Genomic DNA, 12,667 nt, shown 5'->3' with positions numbered 1-12,667 from the left:
CTCATTCTCAATCTAGTTACTCATTTTCAATCTAGAATTCGATAGGCAAGTAGTAGAGATATATAAACCAGTAGGCTTTTCTGGCAAACTGATTTCTTCAAATAAAACTGCATGTTTTCTTAACGTAATTTTTTTTCTTACTCATTTAGGCAAGTAGACACCATTGAGAAGCCTAATAAAAAGGAACTACATCATAAGGTTACTGGTTAATGGTCAAAAGTTACATACATTATAACGCGAATACAGCTAGAATTGCTTAAACGAAATGCCAAAATGATGGAAGTTTAGCTTCTAACATTAAAATGATTACACAAACAATCTAAGGAGACTATAGTCACATCCACAGAACACTTACTTGGTGAAAATCATCAATATCTGGAGAGAATTCAGAGTCACTAGGCCACCACCAATAACCTGAGGGAGGTGAATTGGCATTCCCATCTTGTTCCTCTTCCCAGTGGCATAAGATACAACTGCATATCTTTTTGTTGTCTCGACCGATGTTGTACAGGTGTGCGCATGTGCTTCATGGTCTTTTAGTGACATCGGCGATATGGATGCAAAATCCTTCTTCAACAGCAGAACATGTGTGCGCATGTATTGGCTTTGAGTCGTCTTCCTTCTCATATTCATCAGAGATATGCTTATGCTTTTCATCCAATGCTGGGACCATAAGGCTACCTGCAATATCAAGACTAGGCTTCTTCTGATCCCAGTTCACAATGGGGGGTGTTTATTCCAGTGAAGACATCTTGCACACCACAGTGAAAGGACCAATAATACCTGTCAAAATAACCATGAAATTTTTAACAGTTCCATTTATCGAATAGGTTGAGGAATCAATAGCCACATCTTGAAGTTGAGCATTTAATCGAACATGTGGTGTGCATCTTCATTTGAACCTCCAAATCTCAGCTATGAGAGACACAAAATGAAAGCAGTCAACAAAATAGAGAAATAATAGTAGCTTATTTTGACCTTAAACTAAAATGAACGCTTTCTAGCCTTCCTCCAGACTTCCTAAACAACAGTTTTTTATGTTTATGGGCATTTCCATCGAGCCACTGATCAGAGAGAGTTAGTGTTAGCTGAAACCTTTGCCATGGAAGAGAACATGAGAGAGTGGAGTGTGAAGAGAACAAACCAGGAGGGTGGAAATCAATTTATATTGTGTGAAGAGAACAGAGCAGAAGGGTGGAGTGTGATTTATATTGGTGTTTCGATGGGATTTAAGGTGCCTTTCCGCCTTGGTTTCAAATTTCAATGGCAAAATTTCAAAAGTTTGCTTTGCCGCCTTGGTTTGCTCTCTCAAATTTTCAATATGCTTTGCCGCCTTGAACAGGAGGGGCTGCGTTTTGTATTATTTGAAAGTTGTTTTGGATATTTATGGGTTTGACTAGGGTCTTGTGGTTTGCGGGTTTGACTAGGGTCTTTGTGGATATTTATGGTTTTGGGCAATTTAGGGTTTTCCCTCAAGTGTCAACCCTAAACCCTAAACCATAAAAATGCATTTGTGTTTGATGATCCTAAACCCTAAATCCTACCTTATAATGGACTATGTAATTGATCAACATAATCCTAAACCATATTCCTAAACCATAATTGACTATAAAATTGATCAACATAATGAATCTTCATGATGATCCAAAAACCCTAAATCTCTATCGGCAAACCCTTTACAAGTAGGAGGTTACTTGTGCTTGATGGTCCAAAAACCCTAAATCTCTATGGGAAAACCCTTTACAGGTAGGAGGTTACGCAAACCCTTTACAAGTAGGAGGTTACTTGTGCTTGATGATCCAAAAACCCTAAATCTCTATGGGCAACCCTTTACAGGTAGGAGGTTACTTGTGCTTGATGATCCAAAAACCCTAAATCTCTATGGGCAAACCCTTTACAAGTAGGAGGTTACTTGTGCTTGATGATCCTAAAACCGTCAGGAACAAAATAATGAATCGTTAGACGTGACTTCTAGAGGCAAACCCATTACAAGTAGGAGGATACTTGTGCTTCATGATCCTAAACCATAATCCTAAACTATAAGAGACATATAGATCAACGTTAATGAAGATTCATTGTGACACCTAGAGGCAAACCCTTTACAAGTAGGACTACTATATTAGAATTATAAATCAATGCAAGTTAGCTATTACATTATCTCTTACATAATATCATATGATGTAGGGATGATGTATATTGATTTCCTTATTACAATAGGATAACTCCACCTCTAAAGCCTCATTGAAATATGTTTACTTATTTTGCAATTTACTATTAAGCTTACAAGTTGACGTAACTCTGATGTTTACCTTTTTTCTAAAATCACTATTAGTCTCCAAGTTGACCACTGTATGTAATTAGTAGGTAGGGTCATTACTTTTGGCCGACATCACTCTACATGTCAATGGGGGATTGGGTACGTTTGTTGCCCCATAGGATGTACACAAAATATCAAATTATTTACCTATTTTTCAATACAGTTACGATAAACAAGTAGACCTAACTCTGATGTTTACCTTTTTTTTAAGATCATTATCAATCTCCAAGTAGACCACCGACAGTAATTAGTAGGTAGGGTCATTACCTTTGGCCGACATCACTCTACATGTCAATGGGGGATTGGGTACGTTTGTTGCCCCACATGATGTACACAAAAGATTAAATTATTTACCTTTTTTTCAATACAGTTACGATAAACAAGTAGACCACTGAGTTTAAATGCATATATGTATTTGCTCCAAAAACAGATAAGTAACCTGGTTTACATCTATTTCCATAATTGTATTTGATTTGAACGTTTTTCATTCGCCTATCGCGTAACAATCAACACGATCTTCAAAGATGGGAAGTATTTACGCCCCGGTTTATCGTACCTCAGGGATTACGAGCTAGCTAAGAATCCTATGGTTCTAGGTCACCGAAAATCACTTGCACAAACAAATAAAACTAGAAAAAAAAAATGCTAAACAAGGCACCAAGCCTCGTTCAAGCATGACTTTGCATCACACAAAGTCACAAAGACGGCCTTGCACCAAGCAAGGCCTAGATAGGGCCGTGAAACACACAAAAGTGCTTGTAATGCTCATGCCCACATGGATTTACAAATGAATGGTAATGAGAGAGTCACAATATTTTTGGATTTTCATAAATGATAAATAAACTAACTAACTACGACATAAAAATAAGATAGATAGAAGGATGGGATGCATCGCACCAAGGGTCCCCATGGAATTCAAAGTTCTCCACCCAAATCTAAAATCATATGGAATGATGATGATTAATTCAAATGATGCTTCAAATGTTTTGTTGGATTTCCATTTAGCATTAAGAGGTCGAAAAGAAAGCTAAATTGATTGTCATAAAATAGTAGTCAAACCCTAAGCAAAAACAAGAAGAAGAAAGAATACTTAGTTTTTGGCTACCCTATACTAGTCTCAAACCTTATGCCTTGTTAGGGCCATAAGTGCTCAAAACTAAATGCTTTATTTATGTTTCGACAATCGATTGTAACACACTCTAGCAACCAGCACCACAAATAATAAGGTCGAAAAGAGTATTTGTGATAACAATTACCCTACCCAACAATTCCGAATACTATTCCGACAATCAAGGGTAATAATACTCAAAATTAGGTGACTTGAGAACCACAATCTAAGAAATCCAAATGGAAATAGAGATATGCAATGGGCAAATTAATTCCACCATACTCATGCCAAAATTTAAATTGAAATATAAATTCCCCAATTTAATATTCCAATTCCAACACACCAAACATAGATTAAGGAGGGGAAAACCTAAACCATACATCTAGAGTGAAGAAATCAAAGCAAGAGTACACAAATCATATGAATAAACATCAATTTTATTAATTCCTCAACAAAATCATATAAAAATAAACTTGGGTTTCAAAACCCTAAAACCATGAGAGGTCACACACAAGTATATATCAATACACATCAAACAACACCATAAGCAAGAAATAAGAGAGAGAGAGAAAAGGAAAGAGAGGAGAAATCCATGAAATTTAAGGCAAAGCTTGTCACTAGCTATTGCCATAACTTCATGGCTTCTCTTGCTACCCTTATGAAGCCATGGTGTAGAGATGGTGGCCTAGATACCGGAAATATGTGTGCCTCCTCCTTGTGCAAGCTTACATGTGAAGAATGGGGGATGAAGAAGGGAAGAAGAGGTGAGAAGGGAGAGAAATCTCAAATTCGGCCAAAAGGCCTAGGGTGCTGAAAAATGAGTCTTCCCCATTTGCAATGTGTGTGCAAAGGTGTTTAAATACCCCCTTGGGTTCAAGGGTCAAGATTAGACTTGTACCCTAGATCCAAGGGCTCAAAAACAAGTAGAAAAATGGTAAAATGAAAAGACTAAAACAACCTAATAAAAATGTAGAGAATTATGAGATTAGAAAACATTTTGGAAAATAAAAAGAAAACCGAAGGGTAAAAATGTAAGTGAGTGTGTGCCTAGTGTGAACACAAATAAATATCTCCATCCACATGTGTGATGTGTGTGAGGTGTGTGATCCACTAATTATTATTGTCATTACATCAATTTTGAATTTGAAATTTAAATACAAAGATGTAATATAAATGGGTTTGGGTCTTCACTTGTGTGCTTCATTGGTCTTGGGCCTGGATTTCTTACTATTGGGCCAAGTTGACTTGGTTGACCCGATGGTCAACCAGTTGACTTTTGGTCCTTTAGTCGGAGTTGACTTTTTGCTCAAATTTGCTGTGTTTTTCGTCTTTTTCCTCTCTGGACCATAATTTCCTACAAATGAAGAAAACAAAGTAATACTACGAAATAATACTTTAGTATTCCCTAATTTCAAGGTAATTAGGGCTAGAAACACACGTAAATTGCGTGTAAATCAGTATTGATTAACAAGTAGACCAAGTGATAGCAACTAGTAGCTGGGAAACTGTTCCTTTTTTTTTTAAATGTCTACACGATTTGTGAGACATGAATACTTTGACTAGTAGACCATACAATAACATATAAGATTGGCACTACTACAAAATCACTGCAAATGTCAGGTGAACTTGACCTGCAACTAGCACTAAGATTGGTACAAGATCATTATCACTATCTCTACTCACTACTTCAAAATGAGGTCTCCTTTTTGCATGTACGATATGTGTGCCCAACACCTTTACATCTACTACAATGAAAGGATCTTTTCGCAGGTGTTGCATTCCAAGGAGTGTTGCTTCCTTCGCCACCTGTCTTTTCAACTTCTTTGCCACCTCTCTTCTCAGCTTCTTTCTCCTTCCTATCTTCACATGTCTGAGTATTGTGGCCAGGACCTTTGCAATAACTATAAGTAATCGGTCGTTTGGATGGCTCATACTTTTTGGTTCTTTTGGCTTCTCTGCCTTTGGTCTTAGCGGTGATAGGATCTCTTAAAACACAACCTTTACTCTTCGGTGTAGCTATACTTTGAACTTGTTCACAGTCTCTCAACAACCCTTCCATTATTGTTGTCAGTCTATTTATCTCTCTGTTCAACATGTTGTACCCTGCTTCCGACTTGGAAGCATAAAAACACATTCGATTGCAATCAACACTCATAGCACCATACCCACTAACTTCCAGGGCTTATTTGGAAATATCTTGTTCTGGATGTTTGATTGAACACACATCTCTAGCAGACTTCGACCATCTCTTCACAATCAGTGACTTTGGAATCTCATTGATGTGTTCCTGTTTCATCAGTGTGAACATGTGACGACATGGGAATCCCCTATACTGAAACATGTTACAAGAACATACCATGATTGGGTCTGTTGCACTTTCAGTGTTTTTCCCATGGTAGTAAACTAGCTTGTGCTCAAAATCAAGCCGCTTGTAAGCTGACATTGTGTAAACACGGTGCCCATCTTCAAAGTACTCTGGTCACTGGAGTAGTGTGGCTTGGCTCTCCTTCCTGATCTCCTTCCTAACCCACTTAAACACATCGTATGTGTATATAGAAGCTGCATGATTCTCCAAGTCTTTTAGGTGAGTTTCGAGAACAGGGGTTGAGTTTATAGTGATAAAGTCATCCCTTACTTGATTGTTTCTCAATCTCATGAGTGCTCGGTCCATCCTCGGAAATACTTCGACTAGTTTCATGCCGCTCCCAATAGAGTCTTTGATTAACCTATTCATGCCCTCACACCTCTGCGTGCTTCTCATGCCAGCCATAAAATGGTTCCTGAAAAATGCTTAAGCCCACTTGTCTTGTTTCTCATACATCATGTTGATCCAGAAACTGTTGTAGAAATCGAATTTCTCCACCATGTCGTGCCACATTACTTTAAACTACTCCACAGTTTGGAATTTTCTCATGCACCTGTTAAAAGCTTTCAACTTTTCGTTGCACTTCAAATTAGTGTTGGCATTTCTGGAAAGGTGCCAAGCACAAAGATGGTGCTTTGCTTGTGGCATCACGTCTTCAATTGCACTACGCATGATCTCATCTCCATCTGTGAGTACAGCTATTGGCATCTTCCCATTCATTGCATCCAAAAATGAACGCAATAGCCAAGTGTATGTCTCCACCGTTTCATCGACAAGAAGAGCAGCACCAAACAAAATACTTCCCTATGATTGTTTGACCCAACAAACAAAACCAATGGCTTTTTGTAAGCATTAGTTTTGTATGTGCTATCAAAGATCAGCACATCCCCGTAACACATAAAATCAACAAATGCATGCCCATCTCGCCAAAACATGTTTGTTAACCTGTCTTCTATATCTACATTGAACCTGCAGTAGAAGTATGGGTCTTGTGCTACCAGAGCGTTCATGTAGGCAAGTGAGCCTTCGAAGTCACTCTCAAAGGAAGTGGTGGGCCGTTGTTGGTCAAGCTTGTTGTATAGGTCTTTCTCAGTAAATCACACTGTCTTATATCCTCCCGCCTGCTCCACCATGTACTCATACGCATGGCAAAGTCTGATTTGATGACATTTAGATGAGAACGAATGAAGGCAGTTTGGTTTCCACTTGCTAACTCGTGAAAATGCTCTGGAACAAAGGCTTTCACCACATAAGCTCCTATAAGCTCGTTGTAATTGACCCTGAAATTAGCCTTGCAATTTACCCTTGTAATTTTTTGAGGAGTACGACCCCTTCCGTCCAGTACGAACCACTTTTTAGCTTGAGTCCCTTGCTTGTAGCAAAGTCATTGTCTCCTCTGAATCGTACCTTCAGTCTTTCCTTTGGTATCCTTCCTAAATCCAAAGCCAAGTGCCAAGGAATATGCAGAATAGAACCTCTCCACATCCTCTACTATGTTAAACGTCATAGCCATCACGTCTTCAACCTTTAATCTTCTGTAGTCTGGGACATCGTTGAACACTTCATCATCAGTTCGTGTTTCATCAGCTCGAGTCCCTTCCTTGTTGCAACCCTTTGTTGTGTTGTCCATCGATGCTTCAGTCTCAAATAAATGAGGATAAATGAGGGAAGACAGAGAAGTCGAGCCAGAGAGAGATGGCGAAGAAAGAGAACAGAGAGAGTGGGAAGAGAGAACAGAAAGAGATGGGGAAGAGGTAGAACAGAAAGAGATGGGCAAAACGGTCACCTTGGTGTCGAATTTCAAATGCTCCAAATGGTCAGATGACCGGATCTTCAAGTAACCAGTTGCACCTATAGGGCCGACTATCCAAGCGTACCAGTAATTGTTTGCCACGTAGATCACGCATGGGTGCATTAACGCATCGAAGTCTTTCCAAAAAAAAAAAACTATATATATGATGTATGTTTTTTGTTTATATGTATGTTTGTTTAACGAAGCTCACCTGAACTCCCAAATTATCGAAGTCAAACTCCTCTCTAACTCTCCCATTCTCTCTGTCCATCACAAATTCGCGTTCTTCTTGTTTTTCTTCTTCACAAAAGGCCTAAATTACAGACTAAATTCAATCTTTGAACACTTGAACTCTCAGGTTCTCATCTCCCCACTTTTGCATTCGCACATACGTGCATAACTGAATATAAAAAAAAAATTGTTGTTCGCCCAAAGGGACACATAAATATGTAGCTCTCCCTATTTTCGAATACTAGATCCAGAGCGGGCACTGAGAGCTGCAGCCTCAGGCCTCCGACAGTACGTTTTTCTTTTATATATATATATATATTGTAGTTCAGTACGACCTTATATATATTCTTTGCCATCAAAATAAGTGGTTGTTGCTCTAGAGCAGCGGTAAGTGTGCATTGTGGCCTTCTAAGCCACCCAAGTTCGAAGCAAAACAGTTCTCCGATCCTTTACTTTTTTTTGTTTCTTTTGTATTAAGTACCTTTTTTTTTTCTCATTGCTACAAAATAGTTTTATTTTATATTCTCTCACTTTTTTTTTTCATTTCTGGTTTTCTACTAATGTCCTTTCTAATTTAAGAATAGATGTTTTTTTTTGTTCCTCTTTTTTCATTGCTACTAGTGTATTTAAGTTTCAATTTACTATAGGAAAAAAAATTTGTATGAAAGTTTGCCTCAGGCCTCCAAAATGTCAGGACCGGCCCTGCCTAGATCTGCCACTGATCTGTATGGATGTGATGCCAAGTGGAGAAATGTTCACAAACAATGGCTGCAACATTCTGCACCGATTGCATTGGAAGGTATATATGTTGGGTCTAAGATTCAGGAGATCATTTCAATGGTGAAGTGTCCTGATGTGAAATGCAAAGGAGTATTGGAGCCCCAGTCATGTAGGTCATTTATTCCTAGCAAGTGTTTGAAAGATGGGAAAGTGCTCTTTATGAGTCCTTTGTTTTGGGTTCACAGAAATTTTACTGCCCTTTTAAGGACTGCTCAGCGATGCTTGTGGATGATGGAGGGGAAGTTGTGACTGCTTCGGAGTGCCCCAACTGCCGGAGACTCTTTTGTGCTCAATGCAGGGTTGTGTGGCATGCAGGGATTGATTGTAGTGAGTTTCAGAAGTTGAGTAGGGATGAAAGATGGATGGAAGATATCATGGTGATGGAGTTTGCTAAGAAACAGCAATGGAGGAGATGCCCAAGGTGCAAGTTCTATGTGGAGAAGACTGCTGGCTGCTCACACGTTACTTGCAGGTTAGCATTTGATCGTTCGTACGTATCTTATATATCATTAGATTGTCGATTTGAATATTCGTAACATGTAACAGGCAGAATTCTGATTTGTTCTTTCTAATATGTGTGGATTCGAATTTTGCTATGGCTGTGGATCCAATTGGAGTAATTGCCATGGATGTAGAGCGAACTGAGAACTTGAAAGGTCAATGATATATGTACTTGGTTTGATGACGCAGTGGAAGCCATTCCAGTATTGAGAATTTTAAGGAGTAGTTATCTTCTTTCTCTTGGACCCGTTTATTTTAATTGTTGTTTTTCCTACTAAATGACCAAGATTACATAACAATTAAGGTCGGGATAAGTTATAAGCCAAGAGGGGTGCCTCAGCTTCCCATGAACAACATCAATTACAACTCAAAAAGCAAATCTACTCATTCTGCTTATACATTAGCACAAAAAGCCATGACCGAGCACAAAATTAACAGTAAAAATCCGACAAAGGATTTTACAATATCCCAGTTGAAAAAAAAAAAAAAAACAGAAAAGAAAAGCAAACAACCGCAAATATATTCACGTTCATGAATGACGAAAGAGTAACAAAGTCAGGAGTCAGGACTATGACAATCCAGCTACATATTGTTCATATTGGTATTATTATTGTTCATAAAATTCTCACCCATGACAACTCTACCATCCATTAGCGACGTATAGCGGCATGGAAGATTCATAATCTTCTGCTGAGCTCTCCTCTCCACATCACTCTTCAGCCTATGCAACGCCTCAGAGTAACTCTCCAACTCCTTCGGATTTTGATCTATCATCTCCTCCTCCCACCACAACTCGGCAGGTCCTGCCACTGCCGCCACCTGTTTCCTCTGCTGTATCATCACCGCCAGCTTCTTCTCCTCCTCCAGCTGCCTCCGGGCCTCTAATAACTGCTGCCTCAGCTTTGCCAAATTGGCCGAGTTCACGGCGTCGTTTTTGTTGCGACGATCCGGCTCTCTTGCTGCTTGAGGGTTGCTCTCTGCAAGGTAACGGTGGATGACGGCGTCGCAACTGGAGCTGCCGAAACCGAACATCCTGCCATTGCCGGAGACTACTATCGCTGCGGTTTCTGCGCCGGTCAAGAGGCTCAGTTCGGCTGCCTTGTTGAAAAGGCCCTTCTTGCGCTTCGAGAAGGTGACATGGCGGTTGCTGGCTGCTTCCACCTTCTTGATTTCCACCCTTCTTCGGCCTTTGGTTTTCTTCACCGGCGGTGGCAGTACATTGTTATTATTCGATTCATCCACAGGGGAAAGCAGTACATTGTTATTGTTTGGTTCAGCCATGACTCAAAACTCAGTAAAGGAAGTACAAAATTCTGTAAAGAAAGTAGTATCAAGTTATAAATATAATAGGAAGTATCTTATACCTTACAATTATGAAATAGGAATATTATTTAGGTGTGTACTTAATAGGAAATAATTTGATTCCTAAATATTTGGGTAAAGATATGACGATCTCTATTCTCTAATTGCTCATAAAAAGATACTGCAATTTTTTGTCATAAATTTTACTTAGCCTTAAAATTAAGAAATTAATTACGATTCTCCTTTAGTTTCTCTACCTCGTTTCCTTTTCTTGAATTTCAAGCAATTCTTGCATTCTTTTTATGTGAATTATTCCAACCCTCTTTTATCTGCCGAAATAAATACTTAGCCTTCTGTCTGGCTGTCTTTTTTTTTAATATCAAAAGAGTAGTGAAACATGGATTAAGGTTATGTGTACCAGCTAATTTGGCAAGCTCCTAGTTTATCATGATCAAGGTTCTATGGATCAAAGGTGTTATAATGGTTCTCGATCCTTTTTTTTTTTTTTGGTCTGAAAAACTGTTGTTTAATGGTTCACTCCCACAAATAAAGGCTGAAGTATTGGTTTAAATATAAACCAATAGCTAACCAGATCATTCATGTTTAGAAAGCGATATATTACGAACCCAATTCACTTATTATGCATGTGATGAATTTAATGAAAATTCACTCTGGATGATGCTTAATTAGCAACCATGTCACGAATAAATTGTCGACCAAAAATGTGCATGCAAGCTTTTTATGTATGATTAGACATTTAGACAAATTTTATAACCCCGTTCAATTTTCATCATTAGAAATTGTCATGATGAGTGGATTTGTGGGTTTACATGCGTTCGTGTGTATATATATCTTTACATATCATGAGGTATTGGTGAAAATTGAAAATCAATAAATATAAAAGTATACATAAATAACTTCATTTATGAAAGTTGTGTTCACCAAATAATATAACAATCTGTAATTAGATTGAGAAATATATTGTAATCTTTTATCACATAATTTACTTTGCCTTGAAGTTAGGAAATCATCAACCCAAATCCCAAGAAATACTCCTAAAATCTTAATTTGAGCAATTTTCTCCCTCTCTTTTACTTTTCTTGAACTCTAATTTAGAAAATAAGGTTTTATAAAATCCAAAGAACCTTAGGGATTAGGTTGACAAACTCCACGGTTCACGTTGCATTGGATTCACTTGAATTGAACCCTAATCCGAGTCCAACCTTTGGAAAGTTCCAACTTCTCGTTGCAGTTGGGTTCAAAGAATCATTGGGAACTAATTAATTAGGCTGACCCGTTTGCACCTCCTAATGACCTAAACCTATTGTCTATACTCCAAAAGACCAGCAGCCCAGCAAGTAATTAGACCTACTCGGGAAACATGAAAACCCTACGAGGTATGTCAGGTCCTTAGCAACACATGGGTCATCCCACGGCATTCAAAATCTGCACTTGACCTCATAATTTGTTTATCTGCTGTCTCCACTTATAGCCCGGGAAATATGGAAATATAACCCTTTGAATTTCCTCTGTCAGTAGAACGAACAAACTAATAATTGGGGGTTCATGTATTGAAATAGATTAACCAAATGGATTCTCACCCTAAGTGTATAGTATATAATTTACATCGATGCTTAAACATAATAAAGTACGACGTATGGAAGATGCAAGAAGCTTCAAACATCATGATCCCAGCTTTTTCTTTACTTAATTTAAAGTGCTAAACAAGGTTTCTCTGTTGCAAAAGCTTAGAGATCCAGGGGAAAAGGAAATTAGGAAAAGCTTTAGTTTTGAAAAAGCCAGGTCTCAATAACCTAGAAAGAAGGTCGTTCATGCCCTAATGCCTCTTCCATTCCTTCTCCATCGACCTTTATTTACGATCACTTACCCCACTATCTCAATAATTGCGTGAGAACTGTATCCGTCGACGAGTCCCTACCTTGCCTTAGACTCTAGTCTTCACCTTCCTCTGCTGCCCTTTTAATTAATTAAACCGCATATGCATGTCAGTTTCACTGCCTCATGGGGCCGGCCGGGGATCGATCGATCGATCATGCACGTAACCCACACCTCAACTCGCTTCTTTCTTTTACTGTAAGCTTGACATGCATAACGAGTTTCATTATATAATATACATTGGGTTCGCAGCTTCCAAACTCAATTCTCTACTTTTTATTGGTTCATAAGTAGGCGCAAATCGACTAAATCGGTATGTTTCTCTATATCTTCATTATTATTTTTACCATTTTACTTCTACCGCGCGTATAAATA

General features: G+C 38.5%; 1 protein-coding gene across 1 annotated transcript; it reads right to left on the bottom strand.

Moving 5' to 3' along the window:
* Nucleotides 1-9,612: 9,612 nt before the first annotated feature.
* On the bottom strand, nt 9,613-10,388 carry LOC112190740 (agamous-like MADS-box protein AGL62). The gene has a single exon (XM_024330218.2). It carries the CDS (start codon nt 10,373-10,375, stop codon nt 9,677-9,679), a length of 699 nt encoding a protein of 232 aa, XP_024185986.1. The 5' UTR covers nt 10,376-10,388; the 3' UTR covers nt 9,613-9,676.
* Between the last annotated feature and the right edge of the window lie 2,279 nt (nt 10,389-12,667).

This window comes from Rosa chinensis, chromosome 2 (genome assembly GCF_002994745.2).
Source record: "Rosa chinensis cultivar Old Blush chromosome 2, RchiOBHm-V2, whole genome shotgun sequence".
Classification (NCBI taxonomy): Eukaryota; Viridiplantae; Streptophyta; class Magnoliopsida; order Rosales; family Rosaceae; genus Rosa; species Rosa chinensis.
The sequence above is the reverse complement of the archived record's forward strand: the minus strand, read 5'-3'. Positions and strand labels throughout refer to the sequence as shown.

What these genes read in the sequence shown, in the direction of transcription:
- LOC112190740 (XM_024330218.2), bottom strand. Translation starts at nt 10,375, where the DNA reads ATGGCTGAACCAAACAATAACAATGTACTGCTTTCCCCTGTGGATGAA.